The sequence below is a fragment of the Nilaparvata lugens genome, chromosome 13, assembly GCF_014356525.2.
Source record: "Nilaparvata lugens isolate BPH chromosome 13, ASM1435652v1, whole genome shotgun sequence".
In the NCBI taxonomy this organism is placed as follows: Eukaryota; Metazoa; Arthropoda; class Insecta; order Hemiptera; family Delphacidae; genus Nilaparvata; species Nilaparvata lugens.
The window spans coordinates 8534146-8554418 of record NC_052516.1 but is presented as its reverse complement, the minus strand read 5'-3'; the positions used below and the strand labels follow the sequence as shown (position 1 = coordinate 8554418).

The following is a 20273-nucleotide window of genomic DNA, read 5'->3' as shown; positions in this document are numbered from 1 at the left end:
TAGGCCTACAATTTATGAATGGCATAAATGTTTTGTAGAAACAGGGTGTTCAGTAAAACATACAAAATCCTCAGGTCATCCAAGCACATGTGAGGAAGTCGTGGAGCAAGTGAGACAAGAGCCCTACGAAATCGACCCGGCGTGCATCTCGAGAGCTTCAAATCCAACAATCGACAGTTTGGCGAGTGTTGCCAAAACGTTTGCAATTGAAACCATACCGATATTCGATTTTACAAGCAATTAAAGACACTGATAACATTGCCCGTAGGAACCTCTGTGTGGATATGTTGAATCGATGAACACTTCTTGGACAACATAATTTTTTCTGACGGGTCAACTTTTCATTTAAGTTGCAAAGTTAACACACATAACTGTAGGATTTGGGGCAGTGAAAATCCGTGTGAAACATTGCAACATGTGCGTGATAGCCCTAAATTGAACGTTCTTTGTGCGTTGAGTTAGAGGAAAGTGAACGGTTTTTTCCAAGAGGGAACCATTAACGGCATAGTGTACCTTGATATTGTGACGTTTTCAACAGAGTTCGTTCAGGATTTATTTGAGTGAAACTACAAATAAGAATTATATTGAAATTTATTAAAACGATTTAAATGTAATACTTGATGGCACAGACTAAACGAAACGTTCCAAAGACACAGATAACAATTATTCTCAGTTGTTAAACTCAAATTTGATTAAACAACTTACTATTAAATTTAATATCACTCACTACTGTACAATCAGCTGATGGTCAATCAACGGTCCATTAATTCACAGTAAACATAAACAGATAAATTCACAGATTAAACTAACAGATTAATTCACAGTAAACAGATATTTACTTCCATAGATAAACACACTTTTGAACTTCACCGAACTCAAATACTACAAAAACAGAGTTCACTTGATCAAAACACTACACGTTCACTGCCCCTTCACTCGCCGCTCGTATTCGTTCACTGTCAACTCGATACTCTAGTGTGGTCCACGTTATAATGGCAGTGGATGAAGATAAAAGAACAGCGATGCCGATTCTCTGCATTGATTAATTATATTTCTACACTGTCAAAAACATACTTGGCATCGTTGTGGACCTAGAAAAGGATAGTACCACCGGCTTTGTCGAATGATAGACAAGGATAGCAAAACCAAAGTTGATCAAATACTGTCATTATAACGTGGACCTTACTATAAACTCTGACTCAAGTGTCCAAGTTGCCCCTCATAAATACTAGCTGCGAACTTTCTAGACTATTCCATAGACGTTCCCTTGTTTACCACCTGTCAATCAAGCTCCAAAGAATGTTCTCGAATTCTCCAGAGGTCCCAAACCGTCTACTGGTGAATATTTGGGAGTGAGAGGAACAGAGAGGGGGAGTGGCTAGCCGCATTCAGCTGGAGACAATGTGACTGCTATCCATTTGTTCCATCTTCTTGAACTTTCGCCCATTCCTCCTGCCCTGCACATTCCAGTCCCTAGGCCTCTTTGTCACAATATGTTGCAAAAATTTTTGATACCACAGATCGATGAGGATGACCGAGAACGAAATGTTTTCTTTATGCAAGATTGCGCACCACCACACTATCTGACTGACGTTCGGTACTTTTTTAATGACCGCTTTCCAAATCAGTGAATTGACCATAATGCGCCAATTGCATGGCACCCTCGTTCCCCAGACCTGACAACGCTGGATTTTTTCTTGTGGGGTATCATAAAAGATATGGTGTATGTACCTCCTTTGCCAGCCACTCTACCTGAACTTAGAGCAAGGATTTGCGCTGCTGTTGAGCAAGTTACACCTGAAATGCTAGTGCGAGTCTGGGAAGAAATCGACTATCTATGGGATGTCTGCAGGATAACCAACGGAAGTCACATGGAACATAAATTTAGTTTGAGAGAAAAAACTTCAAGTTTTTTCCATTAAAACAACACCAACACCAGCTCTGTACCTTGTTTAATGAGATTTATATTAATTATATTAAGTTATAAAGTCCTTTTTGGATCACTCTGTATTTATAGCAGTTTAAACTAAATAGAATTTGGACCAACCTTTACGCTCGAACTTCTGCAACGCAAACTGAATGGAACTGGGCAGCGTTTTAGTTTGAGAGTTGGCCGCTTGGCGAGCTCTGTCCTCGCTCACGAAATTGCTGACCAAGCGTTCCAGCTTGTTGGTCTGGTCCGAGGCGAGCAATTCCACCACCGGTGACTTGGTTACTGAAAACAAAAAGTAAACAATCAAATATAGATCGAATATAAATAAATAGAAAATAGAAGCACAAATTAGTTTCTTGTGATTGATTCAAACATGAGCCCTAGAATAGTGGGTAGGCAATGAAATGGAATAGATTAGACTAGTAGTTCTGTGAACAGTAGACCTCACGCAGTATTCTCATCCACAAGTACCTGATTGAAACATTATGCATTGACATTGAAACATTGAAGCATTATGGTAATACAGCAATAGACTGGCTTCTCCACACATCTGTGTAATCACTTGTCAGCTGATTTATGATGAATAATTCTATAGTCTGATTTTTACTCTAATATTGGCGTATGAAGGAGGCTCCTTTTTCCTTTAATATCATCTTTGAAATGCAAAATTTCCAAAATCCTTGTATATACGTCGACGCGCAATTAAAAAAGGAACATACCTGTCAAATTTCATGAAAATATATTACTGCTTTCCGCCGTAAATGCGCAACGTATAAACATATAAACATTTTAACATTAAATGTCAAAACCGTGAGAAATGCCAAACCGTCGACTTGAATCTTAGACCTCACTTCGCTCGGTCAATAATATTTAATCGTACACCAATGAGTGAATGACAAGAGAACAAAAAGATTTGATTATATGAATTTAATCTCACTGTTCAATTCTTGTAGACTTGTGCTGACGGTGGTCAACAAGACTCCGAAGAATGCAACAATCAACATAGGATTGCATCGCATTGAACAAGGTACAATTACCTTGGATGTCTGATCAAGGCCGGGACACACATAACCGCACCGAGCCCGCGCCGACGTACGGCCGAGTGTCGGACGTACTACGGCAAGTGAGAAAACAAAGGCTTTCAAACGTGTAGGGACACATACTACCGCACCGCGCCAGCACCGTCGCCGTGTTTGTTGCCCGTGCCGTCATCGACTATAGTGAGGTCCACGTTATAATGGCAGTGTACAATTGACAATACTGTTGCTGTCCTTTTCTATCATACAACAAAACAGATAGCGCTATCTCTCTCTAGATTTGCAATGTTGTCAGTTTGACAGAATATTTTATTTTCACTTTTAACAGTGACTGTACAAAAGTAAGCAAACAATTCTCAGCCGCCATTTTTTCTTCATTCTATCAAAATACTTTGGTACACAAGTCGTATAATTGATTTGAAATGTATTTTTGAAACAATTAAATAATTTTTAGACATTACCGTATGAGAAACACAAATTAAAATACCTGAAATGACATTTTAAAAGTTGATAATAACTAACCATGCTTCAGTTAGCCTACACGTTTAGATTAGACCTACTCGTACCGGTATAAATAATAATTGAAAGGTTATTTCAGAATTGTTTCCAATGAAATTACTTATTTTAATAAGGATTTCTATTTTTCTATCATTTTTGAAAGAAATTGGAATAGAATACCCACCAAATAACTTAATTTCTGTTGTTTTGAAATTCAGATTGGTGTATCACAGCTTTTTAAATTAGCCGCCATTTCAGGTTTGTATAAAAATAAAAATCTGATCTCAGTTATGGAAGCAAATTTTTGAATAAGATTATGAAAAAATATATTTTCTTGATTAATTTGACATTAAATTGATTATTTCACTAAGGAAATGATAATTTATTATTATTAGATCAAATTTAATGGGATGAATTGAGTAACAGCTGTGTACACTCAGTGGCAAAATGGAGAGACTTGGCAACGTTTTTCTCCTATCTTTCTTCACTGCCATTATAACGTGGACCTCACTATAGTTCAGTTTACTTTTTGACGGTGACGGTGCGGCCTCGATCAACATGGAGAGTGAAAAACTTATTGAAGAGATACTGAATTTTCCAGTTTTGTACGAGCAAAGTGATGAGAAATATGCAATGCCGAATACAAGGGAAGGGTCTCCTTCAAGGAAAGATTTCCTCCAGAAAGTATAGTTTTTTCAGGGGTTCTTGTAACTTGTTCAAGAGAAGATGGAAAGTATTTTTTGTCTTACGAAAATATTCGTAGAACTTCATTTCATTATCCATAAGACGAGGAAACAGTAAACATCCTCCCTCAATGGGTTTTTATTTCCAGGCACAATCCACCCAATTCGCTTTCTTCGCCTAATCAATGTTTCCTCTCTTTCTTCTTCTAACCTAGCGCCGCAGTGCAGGATGGTTTCTCACAGCTTGGCGTTGTTGTCATTTGAGATGGGTGTCTGGCTTGGAAGTGTTTCGGCCGCATTGCAGGATGACTGTTAACGGTTGCCGGAAGATCAACATCTGGGTCTTTTTCGTTATTTTTCGTGATAGACAAATTCTGATTGCAGATTCGTTCTCAGCGACCCCAAGTTTAGCCTGAGGGGGCTCAGGATGTCAATAATGTTTTTAAATAACTAAAAATCATGATGAAAAGTCATTAATATGGTAGTACACCACGTTTCTGGGGACTTTTTACTGGTGACTGGAGTTATTATTGACACACAAAAATCAAAATAATCGTGAGAAAGAAAACTGCTGATGAACGCGAATAAGACCGCCACTCCATTGTTCTATTGTCTCGGCTGCTTGGCTGAGCCTGGCTGGAGGGATCAAATAACCGATTGGTTTGATCTTTCGTCTGTCCGCTAGGCGGAACTACGCCGACCATTGCTGGGTGGAAGATGTTACTGCGGCCGCTCGCATTACCACCAACGCTGCTATTATTTGCTGTCTCAGCGCCTAGTCCGATTCAGCCATATGTGTGTTCCGGCCTTTGACCTAGCTCCGCAGTGCAGGCTGGTTGCTTGGCTGAATCGGACTAGGCGCTGAGACAGCAAATAATAGCAGCGTTGGTGGTAATGCGAGCGGCCGCAGTAACATCTTCCACCCAGCAATGGTCGGCGTAGTTCCGCCTAGCGGACAGACGAAAGATCAAACCAATCGGTTATTTGATCCCTCCAGCCAGGCTCAGCCAAGCAGCCGAGACAATAGAACAATGGAGTGGCGGTCTTATTCGCGTTCATCAGCAGTTTTCTTTCTCACGATTATTTTGATTTTTGTGTGTCAATAATAACTCCAGTCACCAGTAAAAAGTCCCCAGAAACGTGGTGTACTACCATATTAATGACTTTTCATGATGATTTTTGATTATTTAAAAACATTGTTGACATTCTGAGCCTTTAGGCTAAACTTGGGGTCGCTAGGTTTAAAGAAGATATGCGGTGTGATTTAGAAGTAGAAGTGAGATTAAAGTAAAATTGAGGGCACATGCATAAACAATCACACTCTTATTTACTTCCTCTTATTATATAGATGAACAATGATGAATTATTACCTGTTGGCCCTTTATTAGCGGTGGCCGTTGATTGGTCGGAAGGCGTGTGATTCTGATAGGAGGAGCCAATCCAGCCGGGCTGGGACGCGCCCTTATTGGTCGGCTGTGATTGGTTCACGTGACGATTTGTGGTAGGCGTTAGAGCTGGTTTGAACCTGCCAACACACACAATATTTCTCATTCATTTGACGTAGCAAACAAATACAATATTCAGAAAATAAGGGACCAGAAATTATCAAACATTTAAGCCCGGTTACAAAAAAATAAGAATAATAATACTTTATTTTCCATTAAGCAAACAAATTGCAATAGGTTTCGTCATAAGGCCACAAACATAATCAACATTGATACAGTAATAAAATATCCATTGCAATCATATAAATCTAACAGGCTTTTGTGCAACCGAGCCTTTTTCTATATTTCTTAATCAAGTAAATACTTAATTAAATAATTCCTTAATTTAGTCTAATACATGATTGAACGAGCGAGTTGCTACTGATGAATATAGTCCGGGAGATATTACTTTTAACATGAAGAGGGGAAACTAATTTCTCGTTGCACAGTTTGCAGCATGGACAGAGTAGTGGAGACTATATATATGTATGCTACGCACAAGTGGATGCTGACTCAAAAGTAGGGAGAATGCTGTTAGGTATAGTGAGGTCCACGTTATAATGGCAGTGTTTGATTAGCAATGGTAGCCTATTGCTATCCTTGTCTATCATTCAACAAAGCAGATAGCGCTATCTCTTTCTCGCTTTGCTCTGTTGCCAGATCGTCTTTTAACAATGTAGAATTAATCATCAATTAACTAAATATTTCATCTTAATTGTGAAGTTAATGAAAAATATAATTTCTTGCTTCATAGAATATAATGTTGATTATTTTAAACGAGAATGAACAGTTAATATTACATCAATAAACCTGTACCAGCTACCGTCTACAGAAGGCATTGATGAGACAGAGGATCGGCAACGCTGTTCTCCTATCTTTCTCCACTGCCATTATAACGTGGACCTCGCTATAGTGAGATTGATTAGTGGAGGAAAGAGTATTGGACCTCTCTGTCTTCGAGAACGAACCAGGGGGAGCCATAGCACACGGATGACTCTGTGACTCCGTCCCTTGGGGTAGCCTAGCTTATAGCAGTACGGATGGGTGAAGGCTGAGTCGCCAGAAACCGAGTCGCCAGAACTCTCCGTCGCTGGTAGAGAGTTAGTGGGGAGGATATTTCTAATATTCTTTCCGAAGAATGGACATTGATATGTCCAAAGCTCCGCCAATTTATGTAGATGCATAACAATATGATTATTATCTATAGTTATTATATTACAAACTGCTTTTTCATATCATATAAAGTTCAATAATTATTTTCTTAGTCTATATTATGTAAATTCATCTATAATTTTGCTGTATTGTAAGCTATTGTATATAAGTGTATAAGCCATGATTTAGTTATGAGCAAATTGAATCAGATTGGATTTTCAAATGTACCGCCATAAAAACCCCACAAAATGGCAGCTCTATTAGGAACACTGGTGTCTTGAACTGGTTTCTATAGACCTTGCTATGTAGTGGAAGTGCAAACGCCCTCTATGGAGACGTATACAATTAGGAACCACAAGTATTTTTCCTGGTCTGTAGATGAGATAGAGGATACGTCCGGGCTTGCTCAGCCCACGTACCGCCGCAACTGTACAGTGGTAGTTCCATTCAATGCAGGCTAAACTCCTCCATGATTCTCGCCTACCGACTTGGCAGTGCCGTTGGGAGTGGTTCGCGTGTCACACCTCACGGGATATGCTAAACGCAGGCGCCCATTTGAAGGTGTTACGTTAACGTGTGGTGTCACGGCTTACTTTACTTTTTCGGGTCCGGACATTCTCAAAGTTTTCCAGCCCAGAAGTGGGCTAGGTCTTCTGCAGGTACATTCCCCCTCCAGAGGTCGTCAGCTGTGCAGTGAACAGGGCACAGTGGGCACTGTGTGAGGTGGTCGATGTCCTAGAACCATGTCTTCGAGAAAGATCCGTGTTAAAAGTAATATCTCTTGGACTAGAGTCGTTGTCCGTTAATGTTCTGTGATGACTTTCGATTTTTTTCATCAATCAACTTTAAACGTTCAATAATAACCTTAATGTACTGAGAAGTGAATAAAATTGATGTAGAATTCAGCTTTCTTCATATTTTTCAATTCAAAATGGATTGGTTACTGCACTGTTGGAACCGATTTTAGTTTAAACTATTAATTATATCCTGATAAGCAATTCATACTGTGAAAACTGGCCTTATAATGTTGTTCAGAATTTTCCAATGAGTAGTTAGACTAATTTCAATTCATTTTATTCGACAGAAGTGAAGTAGAATAACTGGAAGAAAACTAAGCGCCGGTTTCCGAGCTTGGGAGTTAAAAATCAATACTTTAAACAGCTGAAGTTAGGCTTCCCGAAACGGGGCGCAGTCGCAGTCCACGTTTAAATTAAATTTCGGAAAAATAGCAAATTGAACACAGAATAAAATAAAGAGAAAATAGTGTGAAGTTTTAGCTATTTTGAATTATTTAGGAATGTTTCATTTCGTCAAGGAAAAACTTTCCAATTATAGAAATGAGAAAATAAAGATTATCCTAAAAACTACGACTACGCCCCGTCAATTTTTTTGACTCCAGCTGTTTAAAGTCTAGAACACTAGATCCAGGACTCGGAAACCGGCCCTAAAATGTGTAGGCTATGTTGCACTGTTCTAGATCTATCTAATATTGAATATTTCAATATTGAACTGACCGATTAACACCGCCACCGCTATGACAGTTGAGTATCTCGGTGGGTGCCAGACCACGTGACTTCCACGTCTGATAGATGGCCTCTGCGTGGTCGGATATCTGCTTGGCTATGGCTGCTATGTCCTCTTCCCCACCACCTCCCTGTCCACCCCCCACCACACCTACATCGCTTCCCCCTCCACCACCACCTCCCTCAACTGCTGTCACTGCGTCTGTCATGTTCACCTGTCCAACAAAATTAAATATCAGTTTTCAGTATGAATGATAATAAAGCCAAGTTTTTAATTCCAAATTCCACTGCTAACTTAACTCAAGCCGATAGCCCTAGTAGTTGTTTTTGGTGAAGCTATGTGACGCTGGTAGTCGCTCTTATTGTGCCATTCTCACCACAGCAAAACAGTAAGGCTAGGCACACACCAGTTAGTCAAGACAAGACAAGACATGATCAGACACGTTTAGTCACAATACTTCACATAGCTGCTTATGAAGACATGTCGATTGCAATGACTAATCAGTGTTGACTAAGAAACAATGTGAAGTATTGTGACTAAACGTATCTGATCATGTCTTGTCTTGATTTTTCTTCAAATTGATGTATTATTTCACTATTTCATGTTTTCCTTCCAATGTGGGGGTGAAAATTTCAATATTGTAGCAATTGATCACTTGAAATTTGAGTCTGGAACATCTGGTACACTATTTTTGACTTTGTAGCTCAATGAAGACTAGTTGGGAGGTAAACATAGCGAAAATACGCATCTTTAGCTCGTCTATTGAAGGTGTGGAACCGCTAAGTTGACACTAGTTGCAGAGCTGAAAATTTCACCCCCACATTGAATCTGCTATAAAAATGGAAGGAAAACATGAAATAGCGAAATAATACATCAATTTGAAGAGAAATCAATGCTCTACAAATCTATGATGAGCATTCATTTTTACGATGCATTGTTGGAGAGTTATAAGCCCTGAAAGAGCAAAAAATAGGATTAAAAACTGTTATATCTCGAAAACAGTCTGGAAATATCACAAATCACCCAGAATAAATGTTTTAGAGAATTTATCAAGCTTCATTTCTGAATATCTAGTCTATCGATTTTTCCCATCAATATTCAAAAAGTTATGAGCAAAAATGGCAAAAAAATGGAGGAAAATGAGTTTTTTTTTTAAATGTCACATCTTCAAGAGCGGATATATCGAAAAGTGAAAGATATATAGAAAAAGTTGAGAGATCAATATTGTAGGAAATTATGTAAGCTTCAATTGTTTATAGAATAGTCATGTCCGTAAAATGCATAATTTTCGAGTTATATGCGAGAAACCAAAAAAACCCATTAGCACAGTGGGTAGGGGTGGGGACTTTTGATATGTTTACCTCCTCACTACTCCGAACAGAACTGCGGGGTCAAAAATTGTCTTTCAAACTTTTCCCCTCTATACCCTTTTTTGAGCATTCATTGCCTGGACTAAATGTATTTTTTGGAAGAATAAATTTCAATAAAAATAACCTATACCATTAGATATCCTCTTAGGCGGGATGCACACCGGAGAAACGCGTTTCGTGAAAAAAGTTTCAGGAAACGTGAAACGAAAGTTGCTCGCAATCGACTGATAAGATTAAGCAGGGAACGTTTCTTTTGTATGCATGCGCGAGTGAAACGGATTGCATGAAACAAGTTTCATGAAAGAGGGCTTCACGAAATGCGTTTCTCCGGTGTGCATCCCACCTTATGCTATCTTTTCTCTATTCAAATTCAAATTAATTTTATTTGCCATAAAATAATACAGATTGATAAAATACTTTCTATGATAATCCTTCTATGATTGATACCTTCTATGGTAATCTATGATATTACCTTGAGCTGTGGATGTCGCTGAAGCAGATATGCCAGTGTATCTTTGCTCAGCTGATCAGAGGAGTCTGCGTCCAACACCAGCTGAGCCAGCTGGTCATCAGCTGATGATCGATTGACCCCCTGCTCCTCCTCTCCACCACCTCCAATCGGCACTACCCTCACCGGAATGGCATAGCCAAAGTGCACCGCCTACAAAAAATAAAGAATAAACACTAGTTAAATCTTGATGAATTTATACAAACAATAGAAAATAAACACTAGTTGAATCTTCATGTATTTATACAAACAATCCTATTATATTAAACGAGCAATTTCTGAATTTTTATATCTGGTTATTTATTTTCAACGGATCTCGAAAACGGCTCTAACGATTTTCTGTCGATAACAGGAGATGCGTGTGTCTGTGTGGGAGATCAGCTGTGTAATCAATTAGCTTACCGTATCTCGCTAGAAATCTAGAAATTTCAATTGACTCGATCAAAATAATCTAATTTGATCATGAATCTAATGACATGAGATGGTATATCATAATATTCAAAGATAATCATTATTTTACAGTTTTAAGTGATTAGTAAGTGTTATTTTGTTATTCAATTTGGTTTGTAAACAATCTAAATTAGAACTTTTATGTTTTCAAATATTTGGACTGAAAACTTGAACTGAATTCAAGTGTATGGAACATCACCTACTTTTTGAAATATTTATAGTGTATAAATAAAAATTCGGGGAAGAAACAGTTTTGGGCTGTGCCTGTTAGTCCTTCCCCAATCATTTTAAAGAATAGAGTTCTGTTTATCAATAAATAAATAACGAGCGAAGCTCGGTGCCCCGATATTAAAAAATGAACACTAGTTGAATCTTCAAATAAGAATTTATTTATTCAAACAAACAAGCATATTTTGTACAAAAATTTCAATTGATCACTCATACGGATTTCGAGGACTGTCTGTATTTCGGTCGACGAATCAGTAGTCGATCAGAGGTATTTTGACAAATAGCTCAGTAATATCATAGAGAAACAATAGCGAAAGTAGATATCCCATGGTATAGGGCGTTTATGTCGCAAGTTTTACTGTTATCTCAAGCCGATTATTGTCGATTTTAAATGTTTTAGCGGGGTGAGAGTGTATGAACGGCACAATATAAGAGACTACCAGCGTCACACAGCATCACGGGAAAGAACTACGTTGACTATCAGCTTGAGATAACAGTAAAAGTTGTGACATAAACGCCCTATACCATGGGATATCTACTTACGCTATTGTTTCTCTATGGTAATATCTTGATGCATTCATACAAGCAATAAAACACTAGTTCAATCTTAATGGTAATTCACATTGTTAAATGTTACAGATTGAAATATCGGTAGTACTAAGTCGAGCATCGATTTTTCTATTAATATCTATTGAAGTCAATTGTTGCAATAAGTCGAATCAGTTTCTTTACGTTTTCAATTTCTCACAAAGTAACAATATAATTCGTTAATCTCTGAGTATTTAATAAAATAAAAAATGTATCGTTCTCATTGATTTGATCATGATCTTTTATAATAGAAACCTACACCACCAAATTCAAATTCAAATGATCTTTATTCACAAAAAAAGTAATACAGCAGCAGAAACATTAGATATATAGTGAATATTCCCCACAAAGACAATTCTGGGTGTGGGCAATGAGCACCGTGAACTGCATCACAACAACCTGACAGTTAAAGATTTACAATAAAAAAACAACAAAAACAATAGAATAAGTAAAGTAGAGTAAATAAAAAATAAAAAAGCATCTTTAGAGGATGTGGAGAGCACTCAATGTTGTTGAACCCAAATTTCTGTAGTTAAAAACATATATATATATATAATATATATATATATATATATATATGGTACTGAAAAAAAAGTAGTACGAACTGAATAAATTTTAAGAGACATACAGAGTCCTGCATATCCAGACGAACACCCACAACCAGGGGTGATGTTCAATGGATATAGGCGGATTGGATGAGCCGCGATGCGGCGTCCCTACCAATTTCAAACAGCCACCTTTCAAGGTAGCATTTAAAGGTGCTAATGCTGACAACATTTTCCATTTGAGTAGCCCAGTTTCAAAACTCGTTATCTCAATTTTTTTCAATTTTGAGTTAAGACCGCCATTTTGCTTTCTGGGTTCATATATGCTCTCAGCGTCCTACATATCCAGACGAACATTCACAACCAGGGGTGATCTTCAATGGATGTAGGCGGATTGGTAGGGACGTCCCTAACAAATTTCATAAAGCCACCTTTTAAGGTAGCATTTAAAGGTGCTAATGCTGAAAACATTTTCCATTTGCTTCAGATGGTTTGGGATATTCCTGTACAGAATGTGACATAGATAGTGGCTGTTAGTCCTGGTACAATTATTTAGCAGGCGTGGCTAAACCAGCAACGGCAGGGTCACCCTGGTCAAGCACTTGGCAAAAGGCTGCTGGCAGACGCAAGCCCTCGCTTCACCAGCTGGCTGGTGAGTCAGGGAAGCGGTCAGGTCAAGCAGTTGAGTGTCCTGATTACTGGACATGGCCACTTCAGGAAACATCTCCACACAATTGTACTCGGAAATGAAAGCCAGATGTGTAGGCTTTGTAATGAGTCTGAAGAGACTGCTAAGCATATCTTACTGGATTGCGGAAGTCTTGGAGCTAGAAGAAGGGGGGCTCTGTTTGGCTGTAAGCAACCAGGTGAGGAATGGGATGTTGGAATAGGGAAGAAACTCCTGGACCTTGTAAAGGACACAGGAGTTGGTTTGCCTAACTAACATACTACTTTTGGGACACACAATAAGCTTCGGTTGACGTGTGAGGTTCTCTCTCTGAACCTTTGGATCTTTGAATCCGTCCCTTCAAAAACAAACATAAAATAGAAACAAAGATAAATTATGAAACAGAACAAACTGTACGGCCAGTCTGAGAAAATGCTTTCGATTGTTTTATATTCAGATTATCGAAATGTATGTAAATGAAATTAAGGAAATTTTTCATCTATCCTATTATATAAGCGAGCAATTTCTGTATGTTTATATCTGTCTATTTTTATTTATATCTGGTTATTTATGTTCAACGGATCTCGAAAACGGCTCTAACGATTTTTACGAAATTTGGAACATAGTAGGTTTATGATATAAAAATTCGATTGCACTAGGTCTCATCCTTGGGAAAACTCGCTGAACAACATTGAAAGGATAATTCATCTTTGGCTGAAACAGCTGAGACTTTCATCGTCTGTGGATAGTAAAAATGTGAGTGAGCGAGTATGTGAAAAATCAAAATATCGCATCCCCAAAATTCATAAGATGACATATAGCCAGCTGTGAAATATGAACACGATCATTTTAGAGAATTGTGTTTTTTTATCAATAAATAAAAATAACGAGCGAAGCTCGGTGCCCCGATATTAGACATGATGTGTACTAGTGTTTGTGACAATAAAGGTGAAAAACAAATTTACATTTTGAAACAAAACAAAGTCTATGGCATGTTAGAGAAAATAAATAATTATAATCTGTATGATAAATTTGAGAACTGAACAAAATATCCGTGTTGTCAAGTGATGCGAAATTTCAATCTTACATGCAAACCCATTATCACTGGATATAGGTACTCAATTCGACAACACAGTCAATACAGAGTTGTCAATTCGAATATATCTAGTCATTTTAGCTTGAAGAGATTAGATTTCTTTATTTATGTATGTTACAATAATATGACTGGATATTGTAACACTGAGACTGAGATTAAAAGATAAAAAGACTGAGATTCCACACAATTTGACAAAAGGAATGATGAATGTCCAAGTCTTAGAACCGTATCTAACTGCTCCATGCCATACACATATATATATATATATATATATACAGTACAAACAAATATCAGATACCTACTGAAGAATATACGAATTGAAATATTGCTGGGAAATAGTGATGAATTAATTCTATTACCTGACAATCAATGCCCGGATCCTGTTGGTTGAGAAGACAAGCGTTTAGATCTGGACAATGCACAACTCGACTGGGGCCTGGGTCCACTGTACAGTTGCTGTATCTGCAATTAAAACAAAAATATATCATCTAAAAGACAATTAAAAACATAACTACAAAAATAATTTCCAATTACAAATCTTCATAAGAGTTTTTATTATCACAGACTAGCTGGCCCGGCGAACTTCGTACCGCCAAATAGTGCCGCTTAATGCATCTCATGACAAAGTTTAGCTGGATGCACACCTGAGGAGGAGCGATGCCGCATTTTTTATTTATATAGGTAACTTTCCAACTGCTAAATAAATAGTTTACTGGAAATCAATTAATTCTGAACACCGAAGACAGCACAATTATTCGAAACAAAGGAATGTCTTTAGTGCATGTAAGTCTTTAACCTGAGGCCGCACTGCTGGATGGTTACACACAGAACAGTCATTTTGTTTTTAGTCGGGGCGTTTAGAATAAAATACATGGGCGGTTATGAAGCAGCACACACTATTGTCTACTATCAACCGACGGCTCTTGTATGACGCAATGATTTAAACAGCTTTTTACTTTTAATATAACAGGTGATTTTTATTTCTGTATGTGGCCAGCTCACAAATCTTCTCCCATAAGGATTACATGTACGGTAAACTTTGAAGGACCGTAGGAAAGAATCCTGAAGTCGGATTATAAATTTGATAGGCCATGAACCTGCTCCTGAACATAACAAACACAAGTAAAAAAAATCATTAAATTCGGTGCACACATAAAAAAGTTATTGGATGTCAAAATTTGAGGCACGATTTTTATTTATATAGATGATGCCCACATGAGCTTTTAGCTTATGTGTGTGTAATGTAGTGTGTGTGATTTGATGAGTTGAAGAAACGTCCATGCCTACCGACAGGATTCGAACCAACGATTACAGTGAGGTCCACATTATAATGGGAGTGGAGGAAGATAGGATAACAACGTTGCCGATCCTCCGTCTTGTCAATGCCTTCTATAGACGGTAGCTGATGCAGGTTTATTGATGTAACATAGAACTGTACATTCTAGTTTGAAATAATCAATTATATTTCATTAAGCAATAAATTATATTTCTCAATAATTTCATAATGAATTTTCATAGTTAAGATTTGTTTTCATTATTTCTATTAAAACTAGTCCTTAGGACTAACCATTGATTTTGTTCTGTTATTTCTTATCCTATATCCTAAAAGTCTCCCAGTGAAGCCTACAGTTCCAATCTATAATTTCACTACTTTGAATTCTTTCACTGCACTTTTATTCACTTCACTAGCACTACACCAACTCGAAGGGCTTTGAAGATCATAATTAAGATGAAATATTTTGTTAATTAATTATTAATTCTACATTGTTAAAAGACGATCTGGCAACAGAGCAAAGCGAGAAGAAGATAGCGGCTTTGTTGAATGATAGACAAGGATAGCAATACCATTGCTAATTAATCACTGCCATTATAACGTGGACCTCACTATAGGAAGTGCTAGCAGACTGCAGGGTGCAACGCCTTAAGCTGGATTCGTACTACCCAATGACAGTGAACAGTGAAAATATAATTCCCATGAGTTTTAATTGGACTATTCACACACAGCCCGGCCGAGTGAGTATGAATAATACCATTAGATCTTATGAGAATTATATTTTCACTGTTCACTGTCACTTTTGTGTGCCAATCCAGCTTTAGTCGTCACGGCTATCTTGATCGGATTGAATGGACTTGATTTTCATGATTGATTGAGTACTTTATCTATGTAGATTACAATATATACTGGCTTATACACTTACATACAATAGCTTTCAATACAGAAAAATTATGCATGAATTTACATAATATAGAGTAAGAAAATAATTATTGAACTGTATATGATATGAAAAAATCAATTTGGTATAACTATAGATAATATTGTTATGCATCTACATAAATTGGCGGAGCTTTGGACATATCAATGTCCATTCTTCGGAAAGAATATTAAAAATATCCTTCCTACTAACTCTCTACCATTGATAAGAGACTCACAAGAAGTAGGTAGAATTAATTCCTACCAAAAAAGTTTTTGGTAGTAAAACTGTCGTAAGAAGTTGAACTAATCCAATTCATACTCATAAGAACTGTTAAAACCCGGAGTGAACTGGAAATAAACAACATATTAGCGTCAGACATTAGACTAAATGTGACTTATAAGACATTTCTAGTCTAAAGGTGCGTACAGATATACGCGCCTCCAACATGCTCCACGCACGGTCCGCACTCGCTCCACAATCGCTCCGATCATGAACGTAACGGGAGATGTTAGCTCTTCTCGCGTTCCACTCTTGCTCCCCGGTCGATCATCAATCGATCTGCTCGAGTGACTTTCGATTGCGGAGCAGAGCGAAAGTCTCTACGCACCTTAAGGGAGGCTCTCAAAAACGAAGTATAATTGATTATACAGACAACAATTAAAGTAAGCCTATCCTAGAAAGTTGAATTAATCAAATTCATATTCATAAAAACTAATGAACCCCCAGATAAACTGAGAATAAACAATGTATTAACGTCAGACATTATTAACCTGAATACATGTGACCATGGATAAATCTGTGATGTGACTTTTAGACTTTTATTAGACTTTTCTAGTTTAATAAGAGCTTCAGAGCGTGCCAAAACGTCAATCTGATACACTATTTTAGAATCTTGGACTACAATAGAATTGTAAGAACAACATTTAGTAAGATAAGTGAATTATTATTCTGTAATAGACAATTATTAGATTTTATGTAATTTTCTCTGAGTTTTGTAATAGATTTGGCAAGTCTTGCGAGACATCCCAATTATTGCATCACTGGGTAAAGTGTCTTGAACTTGAGTTTACTTGACACTTAATTAAGGTTCTTTATCAGAATGTTCTTGACAGATAAAATATATTTGATTATTTTAAACAAGGATAAACAATTAACATTACATAAGATATACCGGTATCAGATATCGTCTAAAGAAGGCATTGGCAAGGCAGAGTATCAGCAACGATGTTCTCCTATCTTTCTCCACTGCCATTATAATATGGACTTCACTAGGCTATATATCTCTCTGCATTGAAATCCTCTTGTTTTTAAACACAGAAGTACTAGATACATGGTTATAAATATGGGCCTCACAATAGCTAAGATATACCGAGATGTCTTGGATCACAGTTATGTTCTATATAGGGCAGTGGGCACGGAAAAGTCGCAACATAGCGTTCCTATAATTTCCTCTGACTTTCTAACTTTGTTGCTCACTATAGGGGGACCTTCCCGTGAGGTTCTTCTTCCCACCAACAGATTCAAAGTCAAACAAATCCATGTTTCCACTAAACCTGAATTATTACTAAAAATATCGATCACTATACCTTGTAACCTTGATCACGGTAATCCCCACTCCTGGTAAGTAAGGGACTTATAGTCCGTACAAAATTACTTTTGACTTGGAGGAATATGCGGCGCAGAGAAATGGAGAGAGATCATCCAATTATAGTGATTAATAGTCATAGGTAGAAGCGCAGTTGCCAATTTGTCAGTCGTCTGACTGCTTTCAGACAGGAAACTTCGCATTTGTAGCATGAACACATGAACAGTCACTAGAATTTAGAGAGCGCTAACCGGTTGAGAACGGCAACATCGCGCCTCTGTATCCCTCCCGCTGTGTGCTTTCTCTGCTGCGCATATCCCTCCCAAGTCAAAAGTAATTTTGTACAGACTATACATCACCAGCTATGACAAGGTCACCCTGGTCAAGCACTTGGCAAAAGGCTGCTAGCAGACACAAGCAGTTTTCACTTCACCAGCTGACTGCTTAAGTTGGGTAGAGGTCAGGACAAGCAGTTAATTGCTCTGATAACTGGACATGGTCTTTGGGAAACATCTCCACACAATGGGACTCAGAAATGAAAGCCAGATGTGTAGGCTTTGTAATCAGTCTGAAGAGACTGCCAAGCATATCATACTGGATTGCGAAAGACTAGTGGCAAGGAGAAGGGATCTATTCACTACCTTCGTAAACAAAGCCATAGTGCATTCTGGTGACGTCAGCACAGGTAGGGCTCCTACACCAATACAAATTTGTTGATTTCAGCTGATCTATATCAGCTAGCGTTTTTATTGGTGTAGGAGGTGGCATAGAGAAACAATAGCGTAAGTAGATATCCCATGGTTTAGGGCGTTTATGTCGCAACTTTTACTGTTAACTCAAGCCGATTACTGTCGATTATTGTTGATTTTTACTGTTTTGACCGGGTAAGAGTGTATGAACGGCACAATATGAGAGACTACCAGCGTCATAAAACTTCACAGGAAATAATTACGTGGACTATCAGCTTGAGATAAGAGTAAAAGTTGCGACATAAACGTCCTATACCATGGGATATCTACTCAAGCTATTGTTTCTCTATTATATAACCTATATAGCCTTTCAAGCATAACCTATTTTATTGGACATGTTATTCATTTTATCAACATTTGGGAATAGAATAGTTTTGGGCCACGCCTGTTTTTCGTTCCCGATCATATTTATATGATTTTTAATAATTGTATCTACAAATAAATAAATAAATAAATAACATACCTTGTAACCTTCGTGCCAACCCTAAGCGAACTGGGCACAGCTGTTCGTTCAGTGTTGTTCTGCGCATGCACCAGAGCACTCATCGTTGATGACGTCACCGCCACCAAACCTAACCTCAAACATCAACAGCTGATTGCGGGTGGAATGGAACAGCTGATCGGATGTCGACACGGCAACTAGCATTTGTGCAGGATTAACGCACCTGTCATCACCCATCAAGAACAGGTGATGAGAAATCTGCAAAGAAAACGACAAAAATTTAATTAATCCATATACATTACAGATTAATGTGAATAATATACTTTTTAAAAACTAAAAACTAACATTTTATTCTCATTTAATTGATAAAACTAACATTTGGGCAGAATCAAAGAATCTGTCCACACTCATCAAGAACAAACGGTGATGATAAATCTGTACAGAGGACGACAAAATTTAATTTTATTTTTATTCATTTATTTATTTACAATATATATTTGGAGACAACAGGTCGAAACCCACAACTGCCTCCTTAACTTAGATCATAATAATGACAAAATATGATAAATTATGATTAATTCATAGACAAATTTAGATTAATAAAAATGAAACAATGTTTACTTCCAAAACCAATAAATGAGGCATTTTTTAATGCCAAACCCAATAAAATGTTAGGCTTGACACTATCGGTAGGACATGCATGAAACACATGTCGTCATACACTGTTGTGTCATCACAGCAAAAGGCTTCCAAAAAAATTGAGGATAGGAAAAACATTTTTTACTAATCCATCCAATTTTCACACCTAATCCATGTAAATATATTACAATATTGCGTCCAAAAATACAGCAAATTCAAAACTCCAAACTCACGACATCTTCTCATTAATAGCATTTATCATTACCAATTTCCAAGTAAATTTCGGTAATTTTTCTCATGAATAGATGTTATAAATTGTAAGTTTAAACCGTGTAAATCAGAAGGAGAATATATGTGTATCAAATATATTTATATTTATTTATACATTGAGACATACACACTATCATTCTCAATTATAAATGATTGGGAAATAAACAACAGGCTTAAAGCCCAAATCTGTTCCTTTCCCAAATCTAGATAGAAATTGTCCAAAAATAGGTTATGTTTACACTTCATAATTTTATAGAGAGTAATGACAGTTAAATTCAAGCATAGAGGAATGAATAATTAATAATTACTCAACACTTGATAGACATTATGATACTCATTTTAGTTCTGATTATAGTTTATGATTACTGATAGTTTCATTATGATACTTATGAAACTACTTAGTATATATTAAAGGATATTTCCATTGATTACATTTTAGATGAGTTCTAGACAAAATACGACAGAAAATATCACAGAGCAAAGTCTGGGCATAGTAACATAATGTGGAAGACCGGTTGCAAGTATGTCTATTAAATTCAACCGTGATAAACGCCTTTCTTTTTGGTTCTTGTGGTATTTAACCGTCGTTTAAACACGGTTTAATTTAACAGACGTACGTGCAACCGGGAG

At 37.3% G+C, this 20273-nt stretch overlaps 1 protein-coding gene across 7 annotated transcripts in view; it reads right to left on the bottom strand.

Moving 5' to 3' along the window:
- The window catches only part of LOC111055503, a 160531-nt gene that overhangs the window by 107194 nt on the left and 33064 nt on the right, over positions 1–20273 (bottom strand). For all 7 annotated transcript variants that reach the window (XM_039439730.1, XM_039439726.1, XM_039439725.1 and 4 more), the window contains exons 3-8: positions 18756–18992; positions 14123–14225; positions 10154–10342; positions 8302–8525; positions 5522–5676; positions 2048–2215 (exon numbers count right to left, since the gene is read on the bottom strand). In XM_039439730.1, the coding sequence (XP_039295664.1) occupies positions 2048–2215; positions 5522–5676; positions 8302–8525; positions 10154–10342; positions 14123–14225; positions 18756–18838 (922 nt within the window). In that variant the 5' untranslated portion in view covers positions 18839–18992. The remainder of the gene's footprint in view (positions 1–2047; positions 2216–5521; positions 5677–8301; positions 8526–10153; positions 10343–14122; positions 14226–18755; positions 18993–20273) is intronic.